The 21490-nt window shown below is 41.4% G+C and overlaps 1 protein-coding gene and 1 pseudogene across 1 annotated transcript in view; both read left to right on the top strand.

The window, feature by feature from the left end:
* The first annotated feature begins 1985 nt into the window (after positions 1–1985).
* LOC123325337 lies at positions 1986–2099 on the top strand (annotated as a pseudogene).
* Positions 2100–7330: 5231 nt separating this feature from the next.
* ZCCHC10 (zinc finger CCHC-type containing 10) overlaps positions 7331–21490 on the top strand; it is a 21098-nt gene continuing 6938 nt past the window's right edge. The window contains exon 1 of the mRNA XM_021701982.1: positions 7331–7383. Coding sequence (XP_021557657.1) covers positions 7343–7383 — 41 coding nt within the window. The 5' untranslated portion in view covers positions 7331–7342. The remainder of the gene's footprint in view (positions 7384–21490) is intronic.

Genomic DNA, 21490 nt, shown 5'->3' with positions numbered 1-21490 from the left:
TGCCTGGGTGGCTCAGTTGGTTAAGCGACTGCCTTCGGCTCAGGTCATGATCCTGGAGTCCCTGGATCAAGTCCCTGGATTGAGTCCCATATGGGGCTCCCTGCTCGGCAGGGAGTCTGCTTCTCCCTCTGACCCTCCCCCTCTCATGTGCTTTCTCTCTCTCTCTCTCTCTCAAATAAATAAAATCTTTAAAAAAAATTCCCCAGACATATATTGTCTGTGATATATAATTTTTTAAATTTTACTTATTTATTTGACAGAGAGAGAGAGAGAAAGAATGAGCCAGGAAGAAAGGCAGAGGGAGAAGGAGAAGCAGACTCCAACGAGCAGGGAGCCTGATGGAGGGCTTGATCCGGGGACCCTGGGATCATGACCTGAGCTGAAGGCAGAAACTTAACCGACTGAGCCACCCAGATGCCCCATTTGTGATATTTTAAAACGTGTTATAGGGGCACCTGGGTGGCTCAATCATTAAGTGTCTGCCTTCAGCTCAGGTCATCTGGGATCAAGTCCCCCATTGGGCTCCCTGCTGAGCAGGGAGCCTGCTTCTCCCTCTCCTACTCCCTCTGCTCGTGTTCCCTCTCTCGCTGTGTCTCTGTCAAATAAATAAAATATTTTTTAAAAAATAAATAAAAAATAAAAATAAACAAAAATGAAGTGTTATAATTAGTTAAGGGTCAGTTATGGATATAAGAAATATCTACATTTCCCAAAAGAGAACTTCGAACGTCTCTTTCTGTAGATAGTGGAAGATAATGTACATTATTTTTCTTAATCTGTATTTCCAAGTTTTTCCATAATGAAAATGGATTACTTGTGTTTTAAAAAAGGAGGCATGGTTTCAAGACTATTAAATTCAAACTGGAATAAAGCCATTTTAGCCTTAGCACCCACAATACCGGGAAGGTGCAGTAGAGGGGGTGGGAAGCCAGAGCAGTTCAATGAATGGGGATACATCTAGAAGAAATATTAGAGCATCATTCTGAGTTTCACATGAACTTTAATAAAACATTCACCATGTATCTGACTCGGCAATTAAAATGATTGGATTTAGAAGACAGAAGTTTATCATCCTCACCAGAAAAGGGAGAGAGAAAGAGAGCCACCTTCCTTTGGGTTTGCTGTATGACATCTCTTAAGTGTTTTGTCACTGTAGGCCTTTGTGAAACACTGTGACCACCCCCACTGCATCTAGCTGTGAATAATTTACATAACAGATCTTGTAGAAAGGTCCTGTTACAGGAGATAGGGTACATCTTTTGTTTTTTTCTGCTCAGCATTCACTCTTTACGGTGTTCCTCTATTCCTCATTCTGGCAGACTGCTGATTGTGGGAGCCCACCCATGGCTAGAGGGATGGACACATCTCAGTAAGAAGCCAGGGAAACTTTTACAGGGAACTTTACTGTTGACATGAGGCACACAGGTACTGCAGGGGTTGGACCCCATCATCTGCTGGCAAGAGCTGAAAGAAGTAGCACACAAGTTCCCCACTAGTAAGATCTGGACTTTTCTGGGTCGAGAACTTCTCAAGGCTGGGTATGCAATTCCTCCTTCTAAGCTATGATCTCTACCTAATATGCTGCCAATAAATTCTTTGTTTATTTAGCCAAAGTTTTGTTTCTTGCAATTGAATCCTCAATGATACAAGGGAAGCAGTTCTATATTATTTCAAAATAAACCCAACTAGGGGCTCCTGGGTGGCTCAGTCGTTAAGCATCTGCCTTCAGCTCAGGTCATGATCCCGGTGTCCTGGGATCGAGCCCTGCATCGGGCTCTCCGCTCAGCAGGAAGCCTGCTTCTCCCTCTCCCACTCCCCCTGCTTGTGTTCCTTCTCTCGCTATCCCTCTCTCTGTCAAATAAATAAATAAAATCTTAAAAAAAAAATAAAAATAAACCCAACTGGCGGAAGGGGAGGGAGAGGTATGCAATGGGAAAGGTTCAGGACCATGGACCTTGGATAAATCACGTAACGAAGACGCCTGAAGTTTAGCACAGTGGCGGCATTGTACCCAATGGGGTTTATCAGAGGCACAATTATTTCTAATTGAAAACTCTTCTCAATGCCCTTCCTTGAGTACTTGAAACACAGATGCCTGAGTCTCTCAATCCCTTCAAAGATAAAATCAAAGATTCTTTGGGGGCAAGACAGAAACCCAACTTGAACCATCTTTTTTTTTTTTTAATTGGCTCCACGCCCAGTGTGGGGCTTGAATTCACAACCCTGAGATCAAAAGTCACATGCTCTACTGACTGAGCCAGCCAGGTGCCCCCTAACTTGAACCATCTTCATCACAAAAGGGATTTACTAAAGAGAAGCCACAATAATCTAAAAGGAAAACAATCAAGTCTAAGTAGTTATTGTTCTGTCTCTCATCTCTGGTCCTCTCAGCATGTCAACTTCCTTTTCTCCTCCTGCAGATCCGTTAATTACAAGAGAGGGAAGGAGCAAATCCTGCACTCAGAATCACACAGAGTTAGGAGCACTCCATGAAGCTATGTCACAGCAGAGTGTTAGATCAAGGCCCAAAGACCGAGGAGTCCCAGCAGCTCCGTCTGAAGATAAAAGAATGTGACACAACTGTTAAGTAGTTAGCTGTCAAGCTATCTCAAGAAGTAGAAGCAACTGAGGAAGGCAGCTCTCCCCCAATTCCAAGGAACTTCAGGCGCTGTTCTCACCTCTCTGCCCAAAGATGGATGGAAGAGTTTCTTTCTTCATTTGGGGAACCAGAGCCTCATACCCACAGAGGCCCAAAAGCCCTTCTGCCATTCCCCTTGCATGGCTACTCCTCTTTACAGAACATATAGTCACCCTGCTCTGACTCTCTGTCTTATTTATTTATTTATTTTTAAAAAGATTTTATTTATTTATTTGACAGAGAGAGAGACACAGCGAAAGAGGGAGCACAAGCAGGGGGAGCAGGAGCAGGAGAAGCAGGCTTCCCGCTGAGCAGGGAGCCCGATGTGAGTCAATCCCAGGCCCCTGGGATCAGGACCTTAGCCGAAGGCAGACGCTTAACGACTGAGCCACCCAGGCGCCCCCCTCTCTCTCTCTTATTTAGCCAGATTAGTCAAACTCTCTTATCCTACTGTAAAGAAAAGGGCCCCTTTCTTTTTATTCAAAGGCATATGAAGGGAGAACCCACATTTGAGTTTGCCCCAGGATCCAATTTTACAACACTGAGGTTTCTCCAATGGTTACAATAACTAGTTGTAAAACATAATGAAAGAGTAAAAAAAAAATTTTTTTTTAAGATTTTATTTATTTGACAGAGAGACACAGTGAGAGAGGGAAAACAGCAGGGGGAGTGGGAGACGGAGAAGCAGGCTTCCCACGGAGCAGGGAGTCGGATGCAGGGCTCGATTCCAGGACCCTGGGATCATGACCTGAGCTGAAGGCAGACGCTTAACGACTGAGCCACCCAGGCGCCCCAAAAAACTTTTTTTTTTTTTAAACAATAGCCACCAATCTTCAGGGAGAAGACTGATTCTGAATTCCAGGAAAATCAGTTCTCCTCTCTCTCTTCTCTCTCTCTTCCAGGGAGGATCAGTTCTCTCACCTCTTCTGATCCTGATGGAGCTAGTTTGCATTTCACTCGTCTCACAGGGTCTGGTGAAAACACTTTGACCAATTTCTGGTGCAGACCATTTACATAATGTATATGGCACAGAGCAAAACTAAAATGCAGGGTTCCCTGTTCAAAAGTTACTATGAATTTTAAAAATGGCAGTAGCAGAGCATTAAACCAAATGTGGGACTTTTCTAAGCACAGGGCCCTGAACTGCACACAGTTTGCCCCAGAAGCAGGTCCTGTTCTGTGCTCCGCTCTTGAACCACAGGTGCTCTCTAACAGGCCAGGGTCCGAGCAGGAAACAACCATCTTGCCCCAAAGCATCCCAGGCCAGAGAGATGCAACTTTCTCTCCAACACGTCTTTTACATCCATCCTTCCCCCAGTTCTTTCAGACATCTTATGTAACTGGAAGACACTTAGGAGGTTTTCCTAGAATAAACAGTCTGCTTAAAGACTAGTAAAATATTCATTCTTGCCAGATAGAAATTACTTGCAGCTTTCACAGGAATTTTTAATTCCTTCAGCTGCAACCCATTAAGGTTTACAAAACTCAGCATCTGAATTTCGGCCTAAATTCTCTGAACAAAGCTGAGGGTCCCTCAAGCCCACAGGCCTCAATGGGAAACAGCAACATTGGCTTGCTCCTGCCCCTGAAAAAGCAAGTTATTATTGTATTTTGTGTATATGTACTTGACCACAATGTTGAACTCTCCAGAGACTTTTAATTAATTCTTGTAGGCTTTCCAGGTATGCAACCAAATCATCACAAATAATGCCATTTGCTTTCTCCTTTTGATTTGTCAAAGCTCATTCTGTCTCATCTTTTCATATTTGTTATAATGCAGTTTCTTTTAAAACTAGCTGACAGATGAATCTTGTTTTGTGGGAAACTAGAAAATTTGAGAATACAGCTTATCTAGGGAAATAAATGCCTAGGAACAATGAAGAAAATTGGGGGAAAAGAAGGATTAATTAGGAGGGATTACCATGCCAGATATCAAAATATCCTATTGAATCATGGAAATTAAAATAATGACACATCCTGACAAAAATAGATCTTCAGAAGAAAACAAAATGTTCAAACTAAATTTGTACATATTTAGTATACAAGAAAGTAGAATTTCAAATCAGTAAAGAAGTGATAGATTATTTAGTAAATGATGTTTCAAAAACTAAAAATGAGGATTAAGAATATAACCATAATTGTAACTAAAGAATTACAAGAAAATATTTTATTATTTATTTATTTTTTTTTTTTTAAAGTATTCTCTACCCCAATTTGGGGGCTTGAACTCCCAATTCTGACGTCAAGACTCACATGCTCTACTGACTGAGCCAGCTCAGTGCTGCTCAAAACACATTTCAATAATCTTGGGACATAGAAGGCCATTCTAAGCATGAGTCAAATCCAGGAACCCATACAGAAAAAGATTGTTAAAAATGTCTATTTAGGGGGGCGCCTGGGTGGCTCAGCTGGTTAAGTGTTCGACTTTTGATTTCAGCTCAGGTCATAGGATCGAGAGCGGTATCGGTCTCCACACTCAGTGGGGAGTCAGCTTGAGATTCTCTCTCTCTCCCTCTCCCTCTGCCCCCACCCCACCAAGTACAAATGCTCTATCTAAGATAAATAAATAAATCTTTCAATTGAAAAAAAATGCCTATTTAGGGGACACCTGCATGGTTCAGTCAGGTAAGTGTCCGACTCTTTTTTTTTTTAAGATTTTTATTTATTTATTTATTTGACAGAGAGAGACAGCAAGAGAGGGAACACAAGCAGGGGGAGTGGGAGAAGGAGAAGCAGGCTTCCCACTGAGCAGAGAGCCCGACACGGGGCTCGATCCCAAGACCCTGGGATCATGACCTGAGCCAAAGGTAGACGCTTAATGACTGAGCCACCCAGGTGCCACAGTGTCTGACTCTTGATTTCAGCTCAGGTCTCCATCTTGGGGTTGTGAGTTCATGACCAGTGTGGAGCCTACTTCAAAAAAAAAAGTTAGGAAAAAAAAATGCCTATTTAACAATTTAATGCTCTGTAGAGAGTAAATGATCACAAAGTTGAAAGGAAAGATATTTGTAAAATATTAAAAAAAGTGTCTTTATATAAAATATTAAAAGTTTCTACAAATTATTATTAAAAAGATAAAAATCCAATAGAAAAATAAGCAAAGAATTTGTTAAGTCATGAAAAAAATAGTCTCCAATGATCATATGAAAAGTACTTACCCTCATCAATAATGTATCAGTTGGCTTATTAAATATGGAAGAGTTTAAAAGTTTAACCATTCTCGGTTCTGGTGAGGAAACACATTTGGGTACAACCTATTTAAAGGACAGTAGGTAATATCAATCAAATTAAAAGTGCATATACCCTTTGACCCAGTGATTCTACTTCCAGAAAGTCATATAACAGAAAGACAGATGAGTGTTTAAAAATATATTCATCTCATCTTTGTGGTAAATGATCTAATTGTTCAAAATTGGGTACTGGGGACACCTGGGTGGCTCAGTCAGTTAAGCATCTGCCTTCGGCTCAGGTCATGATCCCAGGGTCCTGGGATGGAGTTCCGCATCGGGCTCCTTGCATACTGAGGAGCCTGCTTCTCCCTCTGCCTGCCCCTCTCCCTGCTCGTGTGCATACCCGCTCTCTCTCTCTGACAAATAAATAAAATATTTTTAAAAATACACAAAATTGGGTACTAGTTGGATAAATTGTGGAATATCCATGTAACCCATATAACTTAACATAGAAAAAGAATGAATCAAATCTGTATGTGCTCACATGGGAAAAGATGTCCGTAAGTACATTGAGAAATGAACAAAGCAAGCTGAAGAATAGAACAGATAGTAAGATTCCATTTTGTTAAGAACAAGATGTGCTCAAAGGTCAAGGAAATCACCTTCTCTAGCTCCCAGTGCTAAACCACTTTTTATGCCCTTACCCTGAATTTTTTTTCTTTAGAGTATGTATGCTCATTGGACATTGCCTTTGTTTATTGTTTGTAGAAAGCTGCATGTGTGCAAGGACTTTATTTGCTCAATGCTCTATCCTCACTTTTTAAAACATTTTAGGCGCTCCATAAATAATACCTGAAAAAAATGAGTGGAAGCCCAGAAACATACACACATATATATTTCAAAAAATTATATATGGTTCAAAGAATGTGGATTTAAGGGAATAAAATTTCCATGATCTGCCACTAAATGCTAAAATATCCTAAGATAATTAATGTTTGTATAAACTTTTTCCAGTAGACAAAGTAGCTTTAGTTACAGAGTGTCATTTGGTCCTTAACCATCCCTATGAAATACATAAATATAGAAATAATTAATATATATTTGCACTATATGGTTTACTAAAGTCAGTCTTTCAATTTATGGTCCCAATCTTGCTCAGTTCATTCCTTTCTATTTTGCTTTCCAGACTACTTCCTGAACACTGCACAGTTTTATTCATAGTTATGTATATATGTATATATATTTCCCTCATTTGAAAATGTTTCTCCATGCCTCTTCACGCAGTATACCTGTACTCATCCTTCAAAAGCCTGTTCATGTGAGACAACCGGCCTCATTCCTCTTTCTCCAACTGCAGAACTACACAGGAAACAAGACCTACCACCTACCCACCCAGTGCTTACCCCAAAATTTACCCCAGAAGCCCCCCAGGCCGGACTGGCCCCGCCCAGGCAGGAGGACGCGGGGTTCGAAGTCCCCGCCCCTTCCGAGGAGTTTCCCAAAACCCAGCGCGGCAGTCCTCAGCCGCGCTAAGATGGCGACTCCCATGCATCGGCTCATAGCTCGGAGACAAGCGTAAGTGAGGGCCCGAGTAGGGCCGCGGGGAGGGCTGGGGGCGGGGAGAAGCACGTCAGCCGGCGGGTGAGCCCCGGCCGGGATGTGGGGCAGGTGTCGGATCTTCTGTGTGGACGGGCGGAGGGTGGTCGTTTCTCACTTGTTGCTGCTCCACAGGGGCTCCGCCCGGGTGCTAAGTTTGGTGTCCACGGGCTAGTGATTGCGTGGAAGACGACTGCGTAAGGTCCACGGGGCGGGACCTAGGTTGTGGGGTGGGTGTGGGGGGGTCTGAAGAGAGCTTAGCGTTTGCTTTCCGCACAGGGGACGCCCAGGAGTTGGGCACTAAGTGGCGTATGCCCCTTTGCCCACCCAGCCGCTCACCCTTCGGGTGGCCAGGGGAAGCCTGAAGCCCTGATCCGACACCTTCTACTCTCACCGACGTAAACCTTCAGCTCCATATGCAGTCTCCAGACCAGCTGACTTTTCCTGCCCCCTTCCTATCGCCTTCCCTAGGAACAGCCTGACTACAACGCCGATTTTCCTCCCAAGTTATTTTCTCTCTGCCATTCATTCTCTTCCATAAATAATAATTTATTCATTATCTGTCGCTCTCTGCCAGAATTTGGGTATAAAGAAAAAGAGGTGTTCAAGACAAGAATTCCTGCTTTCAGGAAACTTACATTCCATTGGTAAAGAGTCGATAAACTAAACATTTTAAGTAAATAGAGTTGGTGTTAAGAGCTTTGAAGGAGGGGCACCTGGGTGGCTCAGTCGTTAAGCGTCTGCCTTCGGCTCAGGTCATGATCCCAGGGTTCTGGGATCGAGCCCCACATCGGGCTCCCTGCTCCGCGGGAAGCCTGCTTCTTTCTCTCCCACTCCCCCTGCTTGTGTTCCCTCTCTCGCTGTGTCTCTCTCTGTCAAATAAATAAATAAAATCTTTAAAAAAAATAAAAAATAAATAAAAATTAAAAAAAAAAGAGCTTTGAAGGAAATAAGAGGTGATGGAAAGAAAGGCCCAGGTTAGATTGGTTGGACTGGAAAGACATCTCTGAAGTGGTGGCATTTGAACAGAGATTGAAAGTGTGAGAAAAGAGCCAGTGGTGAGAGGATTTGGGGAAAGAGCATCGGACAGTGACATAATTGCTTTAAGACAGGAAAGAACTTCAGTTTTTTGGGGGTTTTTTTAAGAGGGGGGGTGGGGAGAGAGAATCTTAAACAGGCTACACAGCCAGTTTGGAACACAGTATGGGGCTTGATCCCCAACCCTGAGATCATGACCTCAGCCGAAATCGGGAGTCCTCCGCACAACTGACTGAGCCACCTAGGCTTCCCAAGAACTTTAGTTTTTAAGAACTGAAAGTTGGCTATTGTGGCTAGTGACCAAGAGAGTGGCACAAGAGGTTTGCCATGGATGCAGATAGCATCCTACATGCCCCTTTCCTGTAAAGCGTTTTTTTTTCCTACCAACCTGCACACCCGAAAACCTCCATTTTCCCATTCTTTTAGCATTTCATGCTGTTCCCATTTGCAAGTCCATAATATATCACTCATAGTCTGCTTGCATATATATATATATATATATGTATTTTTCTTTTTACATTTCTGTTTTTTATTCTTTTTTGTTGTCTTTCCTTCTCTTCTTTCCTTCGGATTCTACCTCTCACACCTGATGAAAAGAGTTCCTTGAGCGTCAGGATAAAGACCTAGGGAGTCAGGGTAGTATGCCTGGTGGAGGAGAGGCTTGAAAGTCAGACAATTCTGAAGTCAAGAATGGAGTGAATATAATACATAATAGGTGTGCTAAATTATGTCACCAGAGTCTCTAACTCTCAGGTTTGCTCTTTTGGGTGTTAGTTCCACACTTGGATAGGTTAGGTTCATTCCATTGGTCCCAAGATGTTTGTACTATTTTTTGGTCCTTTATATCCTCTCACCTTCAACTTGATGGCATCTCATATGTGTAGATTGAATCATGTCTATGGGACTGTGATGCTCTGATTGGCAGATTGCGTTCTTTTACTAGCACAATTGGATGGATCTCTATAAACCGATGATGAGCTAGGTAGGTAGGTTAGATAGATAATAAATGCTGGGATGGCAAAACCAAGCAATGTCCACTTAAATATGAAGTGAAAGACTTTCAGCAATCTAAAGAATATTGCTATTTCTCATCTCAGAAGTATCAGAAAGTTCAACAAATGTTGTGGGTTTTTTTTTTTTTTTAAGATTTTATTTATTTATTTGACAGAGAGAGATACAGCAAGAGAGGATACACAAGCAGGGGGAGTGGGAGAGGGAGAAGCAGGCTTCCCGCAGAGCAGGGAGCCTGATGGCTGGGCTCCACCCAGGACCCTGGGATCATGACCCGAGCAAAAGGCAGACGCTTAATGATTGAGCCACCCGGGCAGCCCCAAACGTTGTTTTTCTATGGAATGCCTATATTTGCTACATGAGCTACACAGAAGTAAAAGAAATCTTGCCTTTAGGAGCTTCTGGTCTTGTTGGCAAGAAAACTCCTGGGTGGCTACATCTACTTATATGTAAGTAGATTGTAGAATCTTGGCACTGTGTGGGTCATTTCTTCTGCTAAACCTTCCACTAGATTCTTCACCATCCAGGGGAATTATCTAACTTTGGCTTGAGGACCTCCAGGAAGGACATACTTACCTTCTGAAGTAGCCTGTTACATTTTTCAAATCTATCAAAAGTTTACATTGAACTGAAAGGAAAATAATATTTATGAAGCTAAACCCTAATCCCGTCTAACTTCCTAGCTTTGGACCTAAACTGTGATTTCAGTCAATTAAAAACCCTAGGTGTTATCCACTTGAATTACCATCAAGTCAAATTTCCCCTGTCTTGGTACTGGTATTGATTTTCTGGACTTAAAGAGTCAGACTTACGTTTACCCTTGTTAAATTTCATTTTGTTAGATTTGACACTGAGTTCTAGCTTGTCAAGACATTTTTGGGTCCTGATTTGGTTATCCTTTGTATTAGCCCTCCCTCTTAGCTTTGGGTCAGCTGCAGGTTAGATAAATAGGCACATCTGTGTCCTCCAAGTCATTTATAAAATGGTGAACAAATCCAAACTGAGGACCAAGCCCTCAGGCCATCACTGGATACCTCTTTATACATTTACTTCAACCCATTAAACAGTAGTCTTTTGTGGGGCACCTGGGTGGCTCAGTTAGTTAAGCAACTGCCTTTGACTCAGGTCATGATCCCAGGGTCCTAGGATCAAGCCCCGAGTTGGGCTCCCTGCTCAGCAGGAGGCCTGCTTCTCTCTCTCTGCCTGCAGCTCTCCCTGCTCGTGCTGTCTCTCTCTCGTCTGTCAAATAAATAAATAAAATCTTAGAAAGAAACCAAAAAAACAGTAGTCTTTTGTCCATGATGTTCAACTGATCTACCTAATTGTTCTGTTTTGTTCACAAGGATATTGTAAAAGACTTTCCAATATGCCTTATTGAAATACAAATTCCCAAAAGCCATTAAGAGTATTAATGTGTAATGATTTGATACTTAGTGATCAGGGCTTTTATTTCTGAATGGATTTAATAAATCCAGCCAGAATTTTGCCTAGAATGAATGTCAAGTTCACTGGTCTAGTTTGTGGAATCTACCTATCTCCCCACTTTGAAAATCAAAACTGCATTTGCCTACTTCTAGTCTTTCAGCACCACTCCTGTTTGCCAGGGTCTCTCAGATTACCAGCAGCAGTATAGTCAACTCACCTGGAAAATCTCTGGTATGTTGGGGAGCAGTCACTTGGGCCATTGTGACTTAAACACATTCAGAGTGGATAAAAGCACTCTTACACACCCCTCCCTATCTTGAGGTTCAGTTCTGCTCTTCTCATTCTGCATATCATTGTGTTTGAGTGAAGACTGAAGCAAAATAAAAATAATCCTGCTTGTACTCTCAGCCTATAACTTAACATTGGTGATGTATTCGCCTAGCACCCCAAATAATGAGCCTCTCCCTTTTTTTTTTTTTAATATTTTATTTATTTATTTGAGAGAGAGAGTGAGAGAGAGAAAGAGCACAAGAGGGGGGAGCTGGAGAGGGAGAAGCAGACTCCCTGCTGAGCAGGGAGCCCGATGCGGGACTCGATCCCGGGACTCCAGGATCATGACCTGAGCCGAAGGCAGTCGCTTAACCAACTGAGCCACCCAGGCGCCCGAGCCTCTCCCTTTTTTTGGTTCTTTGTACTTTAAATGTAACTAAAACATAAAACAATTTTTGTTGTTCTTGATACTTTTCACAAGCCTCAGCTTATTTTGGTAGGGTATTTATTTATATTAGGCTTAGATACTAATTTTACAGGCCTTTAGCGCTCTCCTATATTCCTTAGTTATATGTTCCTTTGAAAAATATCTTTTACAACTTGTTTTATGACTTCACATGCAGTCTGTGTTCATTGTAGGCAAGTTAGAGAATACAGATAACAAAAAATATATTATAATCCTATCCCAAAGATAATCATTTTTACATATTAATGTATAACCTTTCAGGCCATTTTTAATATTTTAAATGGCCTGATAGTGTTCCTTATGGATAAACAATAGCACAATAACTTTTTGTTATTAGAAAATAACGTTAGTGGAAATAACATTTCCTTTGCGGTTGGATAGTTAAGTTTACCTTTTTCTTTCTTTTTTTTTTTTTGAGTATAGTTGACACACAATGTTATATTAGTTTCAGTTGTACAACATAGTGATTCCACAAGTTTATACATTATGCTGTGTTCACTGTAAGTGTAGCTTCCATCAGGTTTACTCTTATAAACCATATTGTACTTCCTATAATAAATATACAACTAAATTTTTGCATATATCCATTATTCTGGGTTAACTGTATAGACTTTTTTTAAAACCAGGTTTACTGATGTTTAATTTACATTTAGCAAAATTCATTGCACATATTTATTTTTGAGAGAGAGAGAGAGACAGAGCATGTGTGCACGAGCAGGGTTGGGGGTGGTGCAGAGGGGGAGTGGGAGAGGGAGAAGCAGGCTTCCTGCGGAGCAGAAAGCCGGATGTGGGGCCTGATCCCAGGACACTGGGATCATGACCTGAGCCGAAGGCAGACGCTTAATGACTGAGCCACCCAGGCGCCCCAAGTTTGGGATTATTTTTAATAAAAGTGCTATAAATGTTTACATATAGTTTTGGGTTTTTTGTTTGTTTGTCTTGAGAGAGAGAGCTCATGCCGGAGCGTGGGGGAGGGCAGAGGGAGAGGGAAAAAGAATCTTAAGCAGACTCCATGCCCACCTTGAGCCTTACGCAGGCTTAATCTCACAACCCTGAGATCATGACCTGAGCCGAAATCAAGAGTCAGGCTCAGGGGCGCCTGGGTGGCTTAGTCATTACGCATCTGCCTTCGCCTCAGGTCATGATCCCAGGTTCCTGGGATGGAGCCCCGCATCGGGCTCTCTGCTAGGCGGGACGCCTGCTTCTCCCTCTCCCATTCCCCCTGCTTGTGTTCTCTCTCTCGCTGTCTCTGTCAAATAAATAAATAAAATCTTTAAAAAAAAAAAGAGTCAGGCTGAGCCACCCAAGGGCCCTCTGTAGTCTTTTGTGTAAACTTAGGTTTTCCTTTTTCTTTTCTTTTTAATTACTTTATTTTTGCAAGAGAGAGAGAGCGCGAGCGAGAGCACGAGCAGAGGGAAGGGGCCAAGGGAGAGGGAGAAACAGGCTCCCCACTGAGCAGGGACCCCAGTGTGAGACTCAATCCCAGGACCCCAGGATCATGACCTGAGCCAAAGGCAGATGCTTAACAGACTGAGCCACACAGGCACCCTGAGTTTACCCTTTTTCTTAGGTACATAACCTAAGAGTGGATTGCTTGACCATATAGTAACTTTTTCAGAAATCTTATTGGAAACTGGCAAACTTTTTCAAAGTTTGTCTTTTTGCACATCGCAATCTAATTGTTCCAGTACCAGTAGTTGAAAAGACATTTTTCTCTACTGAATTTCTTTTGCACCTTTGTCACAAAACAGCTGCCCATGTATGTGTGTGGATTCTATTCTTTTCATTGATCTGTTTGTTTATGTAAACTCCATACTGTCATGATAACTGTAGCTTTATAATAAGTCTTGAAATCAGGTAATGTTAGTCCTCTAATGTTGTTCTTTTTTTTTTTTTTTTAAAGATTTTATTTATTTATTTGAGAGAGAGAGAGCACATGAGAGGGGGGAGGGTCAGAGGGAGAAGCAGACCCCCTGCTGAGCAAAGAGCCGGATATGGGACTCGATCCCGGGACTCCAGGATCATGACCTGAGCCGAAGGCAGTCGCTTAACCAACTGAGCCACCCAGGCGCCCAGTCCTCTAATGTTGTTCTTTTTCACAGTTGTTGCAACTATTTTAGATTATTTGTGTTTTTGTGTGCATTTTAGAATCAGGTTATCAATTTCCACAAAAGAAACTGCTGAGATTTCAATTGAGATTGGACTGAATGTATAAATCAGCTTTTGAAGAGTGGATACTTGAACGGTCTTGAGTTTTCTGACCCATGAATGTGTGTTTAAAAATGTATTCATTTTTTTAAGGTTTTTAACTTATCTCACCGATGTTTTATAATTCAGTGTAGAGGTGTTGAACAACTTTCATCAGATTTATATCTAAGTATTGTAGTAGTATTTTTTATTTCAATTCTTTTAACTGTTAGTTGCTAGTTTGTAGAAATACAATTGACTTTTGTATATTGATCTTGTATCCTATGACTTTACTAATTTATTAGTTCTAGTAGCTCTGTTGTAGATTCCTAGGGATTTTCCACGTAGATAATCATCATTTATACTGTCTTGTTTGGTTTTTTTTTGGTATGTACATTTTTAAGATTTTTCTTGTAGTTACCAAATGGCCCTTCAGAAAGTTGGTGCAACTTATATTCTTACCAGCAGTTAAGAACCATATGCAAAGTGGGGCGCCTGGGTGGCTCAGTCATTAAGCATCTGCCTTCGGTTCAGGTCATGATCTCAGGGTCCTGGGATCGAGCCCCGCGTTGGGCTCCCTGCTCCGCGGGAAGCCTGCTTCTCCCTCTCCCACTCCCCCTGCTTGTGTTCCCTCTTTCACTGTGTCTCTGTCTGTCAAATAAATAAATAAATCTTAAAAAAAAAAAAAAAGAACATATGCAAAGTGCCCATTCTATACCTCCGCCAACAATAGGTCATCAGTATAGCAGGCATGTCCTACTACCTTAGGTATCAAAGGTCATGTCACATAAAAAGCCTGTACCATTAGAACACTTCTTTAGACCTCAGCTTAGGATATAGAAATGGAATACTGTGAATAGGGTATCCACATGGTTAGAAAGAAGTGCTAATCTTGTTTATTTTGAAATTATAAGTCGGCCTCATTCAGCACTCTCTGTGGAAGATCACTGTTTTTAGGGGTGATTAATTAATGGTTAGAACATGTCAATCAAGGGCGCCTGGGTGGCTTAGTCGTTAAGCGTCTACCTGAGCCCCACATTGGGCTCCCTGCTCGGCCAGGAGCCTGCTTCTCCCTCTCCCACTCCCCCCTGCTTGTGTTCCCTCTCTCGCTGTGTCTCTCTCTGTCAAATAAATAAATTAAAAAAAAAAAAGAACATGTCAATCATAGATGGGCTTTAGATATTTGTGAATATTCTATTTATAGCAACAGAAAACTCCACAGAGCTGGTGGATAATATTTTTAATAGATGGGAACTTAAGTTGTAAGTTTCTTAATATTGGGCCACCTGGGTGGCTCAGCCGGTTGAGCCTCCAACTCTTGCTTTCAGCTCAGGTCATGATCTCATGGTGTTGTGGGATCAATCCCCGCATTGGGCTCCACACTAAGTGGGGAGTCTGCTTGAAGATTCTCTCCTTCTGCCCCTCCCCCACTTGCTCTCATGCTCGCTCTGTCTCTCTCTCTAAAAAAAATAGAATTGATTTTAAAAAAATTAAGTTAATATTGGAAAAACAACCTATGAGTTGGAGAAGATTTCATTTCCTTGATTCTGAGAAGCTTCCCACACTACCAGTCATAGTTTCATTGTTAGGAAATATTGTGAAAGGCTTTGAAATGGATTTCAAAATAAATATTACTAGGTATCTTATCTAATCCACTCTTCCTGGCTATGTAACTCTATGAGGGCCTATGCATCATTGTCTTTGAGCTATTTTATAACTCTGTAAGGTATAGGAAACTGGTAGAAAAGATTCTTACCCATAAAAACGAGGTACAGTTGATTCTTGCAATGTGGCTATTAACTAGTTTTTAACTACCTGTAAATTCATTTCAGCATTCCTGATTGCATATGTATGTGTGTTTTTTGAATTGTCTTTTGAACCCGTTACACCATCTTACTGGTTCCTTTATTAATTAATGATTAGAGAAAACCTTTGACATGTTTGTTTTTTTAAAGATTTTATTTATTTATTTGACAGAGAGAGACACAGCGAGAGAGGGAACACAAGCAGGGGGAGAGGGAGAAGCAGGCTTCCTGCCGAGCAGGGAGCCCAATGCGGGGCTTGATCCCAGGACCCTGGAATTGTGACCTGAGCCGAAGGCAGACGCTTAACAACTGAGCCACCAGGCACCCCGACATGTATTTGTTTTATATGTATTTGTATGAGAGTCATGATTTTACACTTTTACAAGTTATCTTTTTTCTGAATTTATTATTTCTGGGGTGCATTGTACAATTGTGTATATGTTAAATGGTACTTTTTGCCTCAAAAGCTAATATTAAGGCCATAGAGTGTTTTATTATTGATGCCCTTAAAAATTTGCTATGGGGGGCGCCTGGGTGGCTCAGTCAGTTGGGTGTCTGCCTTCAGCTTGGGTCATGATCCAGGGGTTCTGGGATCGAGTCCCACATCGGGCTCCCTGCTCAGCAGGGAGTCTGCTTTTCCTTCTGCTCTGCTGCTCCCCCTGCTTGTGCTCTCTCTCTCTCTCAAATAAATAAATAAAATAAAAATTAAAAATAAATAAAAATTTGCTATGACAGGGGCGCCTGGGTGGCTGAGTTGTTAAGTGTCTGCCTTCCAATCAGGTCATGATCCCAGGGTCCTGGGATCGAGCCCCGCATCGGGCTCCCTGCTCGGTGGGAAGCCTGCTTCTCCCTCTCCCACTCCCCCTGCTTGTGTTCCCTCTCTCGCTGTCTCCCTGTCAAAATAAACTCTTAAAAAAAAAAATTTGCTATGACATTACGTATTCAGATAAGGCCTGAAATTATAATCATGGCTCTGGCAGTTGCTTGCTGAAATTTAAGAAGTATTACTAAGCAAAAAACTGAGTCTTCTTTATTATCTTTTAATACTATATCTACCAACATAGTCTTAGTTCTTTATTTGTAACATTCATTCTTCAAATTAGGATTAGTTTAAATTTTGGACAGATGCTAAAACTAAATTATTGTCAAGATTACAGAACCTGGGGGCGCCTGGGTGGCTCAGTTGGTTAAGCAACTGCCTTCGGCTCAGGTCATGATCCTGGAGTCCCGGGATCAAGTCCCGCATCGGGCTCCCTGCTCAGCAGGGAGTCTGCTTCTCCCTCTGACCCTCCCCCCTCTCATGCTCTCTCTCTATCTCATTCTCTCTCAAATAAATAAATAAAATCTTTAAAAAAAAAAAAAAAGATTACAGAACCTGTCCCACAATGCAGGAATTAACTAATGAAAATCCCACTATAAGCAATGTATGTTCTCTTAAACACTTACTTGCCTATTTCAGCAGTCATTCATTTTACAGACATTTACTGGATACCAATTATGTGTTCACCAGGGATAAAAAAGATGACTGCTATAGATCAGAATTAAGAACCCAGCATCTCATAGTGCAACCATGTTATGAGAAAATTTAAAGTGCCATGTATCATTATTCCAGACTATTGATTAGCCTAGTATGTAGATTGACAATAATATATACACATCCCAGTCTGTAGAATGGGGATAGTGCTTTCAAACTCACTGGGTTGTTATGGGGATTGGATGTGATTATGCATAACTAATATTTAGCTAAATTCCTGGCATACAGTAAGTATAAGCTGTGGTTATGGTCTCATCTAATTCTCACAATAACCTAGTAAAGTAGGTATTTACTACATCTTTTAGAAGAGAAACTAAGGTTCCAAAATAATTTTGCTAAAGAGCCTTATTGCTATGTAGTGAAAGAGAAGATTTCTTAAAACCTTTGTTGTGAAATATATCACACGTACAAAAAAGTTCAAACAACGTAACTATGCCACTTAACAAATTCTTATAAAAGGAACATTCCATGTGACTTCCACCCAAGTCAAGCAATAAAATGGCCAGTATACCAGAAGCCCTTAAGGCCCTTCCCAATCATGACCTCCTCCCTCCTTCCCAAAGGTAACCAGTGACCCAACATTTAATGGTAATTATTCCCTTGCTTCTCTTTGTGCTTTTACCATCTTACTATGCACTGGAGTTTAATTTTGCCTGTCTTTGAACTTTATACAGAATCAGACAATTTGGATTCTTTTGAATAATCTGACTTCTTAGATGTAAGATCTATGTAAGTTAAACTGTAAAGTTTGTTCATTTTTATTTTTTTTTTAAAGATTTTATTTATTTATTTGACAGAGAGATAGAGAGCAGAGCGGCAGGCAGAGGGAGAGGGAGAAGCAGGCTCTCCACTGAGCAGGGAGCCCGACACGGGGCTTGATCCCAGGACCCCAGGATCATGACCTGAGCCGAAGGCAGACACTTAACCACCTGAGCCACCCAGGCACCCCAAGTTTGTTCATTTTTAATACTATGAAGTATTTCACTGTATTCTGTACCACAAATTATCCATTATACCCTATTTCCGGTTTTGAGGATATTACAGATCATGCTGTTACAAATATCCTTATAGTTTTTCCTCTTCCCTTCTTGAATAAGTCACGCCTAAAGCCATTAAGTAGTGTAGAACAGGGTAGGCTCTCAAGTAGAGGGTTGACTTGGCATTGGAGTATTGGGGCTGAAGTGGGGTAAGAAGGCATCCACATAGGTGTGTGAAGTGATCCGCAGTGTCAGCAGGCTGTGGAGGGCATCCATTGGAGGGAAGGCCTAGTGTAGGGTGTGAGATCCCAAGCAAGGTGAGGAAGGTGTCCACACAGGAGCAATTTAGTATAAGTTGTCACCCTAATGGAGAGAACATCTACATAGGGGAGGTGGCGTGTAATTTGATATGAGGTGTCAGAACCTAAGTGGAAAGAGAAATGTGACTCTAAACATCATCAGGGCTCCATCAGTCTGATTTCTGGCCGGGACAGGGAAAGTAGATGAGCCTTAAATTTTTTGTTGTACCAGAAAGCAAGGAAGTGCCCCCAAAATGGAGCCATGTCAGAGGAACACAGAATCCAGCTTAAAAGGATTCCTTTCCACGGACCACATCTAAGACAATTGAGTAACAAAATAAATCATGGTAATGGATTATAGCTCACTGAATAAAATTCACTGACTAAAATAGAAAAATATGAGTTCGTACTGATAGATGAATAAATGAACTGAAAATTTAATGGGCAGGATATTTATGTAATATCAAATACCGACCCACAAAATAGTTATTGTTATATTAGTTTTCACTTAGAGTTGTTTAACAAATCACCCCAGAACTTAGTGGCTTCTAACAATCAATATTATCTCAGTTTCTGTGGGTCAGGAATTCAGGAGTGACTTAGCTGAGGGTCCTAACTCATGTTCTCCCTTATTTGTCCTGGTCAGGATGTTGCCAGGGGCTGCAGTCATCTGAAGGCTTCACCAGGACTGGAAGATCTTTCTCCAGGATGGCTCTTTCAGAGGACTGTTCGCAGGAGGCCTCAGTTTCTCACCACATGGGCCTCCCTAGAGGCTGCTTAAGTGTCTGCATGACATGGCAGCTCCATGACTTAATCTTCGAAGTCACACTCCATTACTCTGCTTTATTCTGTTAGAAGAAGCAAGACACTAAGTCTAAGCCACACTCAAGGTGAAGGGAATTAGGGCTCCACCTCTTGAAGAGAAGAGTATCAAAGAATTAATATGAACATTAATTTAAAACCACCACAGTTACAAAAGGACAAAAAGTAACTTTACAATGCAAACTCTGGTAGACCCTCCTTAATCAAGGGATCAAAGTGCATATCAGCAGTAATAAGACGAATTGCAGTCTTGTATCACCTGGTAGGAATACAGTGAGAAGGACAGCACATTTCTATTACATTCCTGCCAAAGATACATGGCCTGTATCTAATCATGTAGAGATATCAGATATGGTAGCTGACCTCCAAGATGACCCCCAATTATCCTTGCCTCCTGGAATTCACACTCTTGTGTAGTCTCCTCCCACATTATACTAGCGTTGGTCTGTGTGAGCAATAGAATACGGCAAAAGGGGTGGTATGTTATTACCAAGATTAGGTTATAAAAGATTGTGATTTCTTTCTTAAGTTGTCTTGGTCACTCCCTCTGGGGAAAGCCATGTTGTGAGCAGCCCTGTGGAGAGGTCAAGAGAAAGGGAACTGAAGCTTCCTACTGAGAGCCCCCTGAGTGAGCTTGAAAGCAACTCAAATTGAAGCACGTTCTACAAAATAACTGGCCTGTAACCTTCAAAATTGCCAAGGTCATAAAAAACAACACACGACTAAGGAACTCATTAGACAAAAGGAAACTAAAGAAACATGACAAATGCAACAGAATGCTGAACTAGATTTTGCTATAAAGAACATTATTGGGACATTTGATGAAATAAATGGGGTCTGAAGATTAAATAGTAGGAATATATCTGTATTAATTTCTTGATTTTGATGGTTACATTGTTATGTAGGAAAATATCCTAATTTTTTTTTTTTTAAGATTTTATTTATTTGACAGAGAGAGACACAGCGAGAGAGGGAACACAAGCAGGGGGAGTGGGAGAGAGAGAAGCAGGCCTCCTGCCGAGCAGGGAGCCCGATGCGGGGCTCGATCCCAGGACCCAAGGATCGTGACCTGAGCCGAAGGCAGACACTTAATGACTGAGCCACCCAGGTGCCCCGAAAATATCCTAATTTATAGAAAATATACAACAAAATATCGTGAGTTGATGAGTCATCAGGTTGGCAACTTATAAACGGTTCAGGAAAAGTAGTTCTTTGAACTGTACTTAAAAATTTTCTATAAGGTTACGATTATTTCAAAAATTTTAAGAGCTACATAAAGGAGAACAATATTCTTACACATGTTATCTGGTATAGCTGTGCATTGATTCTGTTTTTTATTTTTTATTTTTTTGAGAATGCACACATGATGGGGGGGGGCGGTTGGGGAGGGGAAGAGGGAGAGGGAGAGAGCTAATCTTAGGCTCCACGCCCAGTTCGCCCAGTTCAGAGCTCACTCAGGAGGCTCCATCTCACACTCCTGAGATCATGACCTGAGCTGAAATCAAGAGTCAAACACTTAACCAGTTAAGCCACCCAGATGGCACTGCATTGATTTCTATTGTATAAATACCTACAAGTGGAATTGCTGAATCATAGAGTGTGCATCTCTTCAACTATAGTAAATATTTTTCAAAATGGTTGTACCAGTTTGAGTTCATCCCCACAATGGATGTGTGTTCTCTTGCTTTGTATTCTTGCTAACATTTGCTATTGCCAGTTTTTAATTTCAGTCTTTCTGGTATGTGATAGGTAGTACCTTCAGAGTTTTTTGTTTTGTTTTGTTTTAAATTTATTTATTTGAGAGAGAGAGAGAGCACTCATGCAAGAGTGGGAGGGGCAGAGGGAGAGGGAGAGAGATTCTCAAGCAAACTACGCAGTGAGCTCACAGACTGACTCAGGGCTTGATCTCACGACTCTGAGATCACGATCTGAGCCAAAACCAAGAGTTGGATGCTTAGCTGACTGAACCACCCAAATGCCCCTCTTCAGGGGTTTTAATATGCTTTTGTTTGATTAGTAAAAAACAACTTTTTATATATTTAGTGTTAACTTGTGTTTCCCAGGCCCATTTTTGTCCAGTCTTTCCATTTTCCATTTTGTCTTATTTTTTTATGATCCATCATTTTCTTATTGATTTGTAATATCTTCTCCAACCTCTTGGCTTCCCTTCTTACTCTCTTCATAGTGTATTTTGATGAACAGCAATTCTTTCTTTCTTTCTTTCTTTCTTTCTTTCTTTCTTTCTTTCTTTC

This window comes from Neomonachus schauinslandi, chromosome 7 (genome assembly GCF_002201575.2).
Source record: "Neomonachus schauinslandi chromosome 7, ASM220157v2, whole genome shotgun sequence".
Lineage (NCBI taxonomy): Eukaryota > Metazoa > Chordata > Mammalia > Carnivora > Phocidae > Neomonachus > Neomonachus schauinslandi.
The sequence above is the reverse complement of the archived record's forward strand: the minus strand, read 5'-3'. Positions and strand labels throughout refer to the sequence as shown.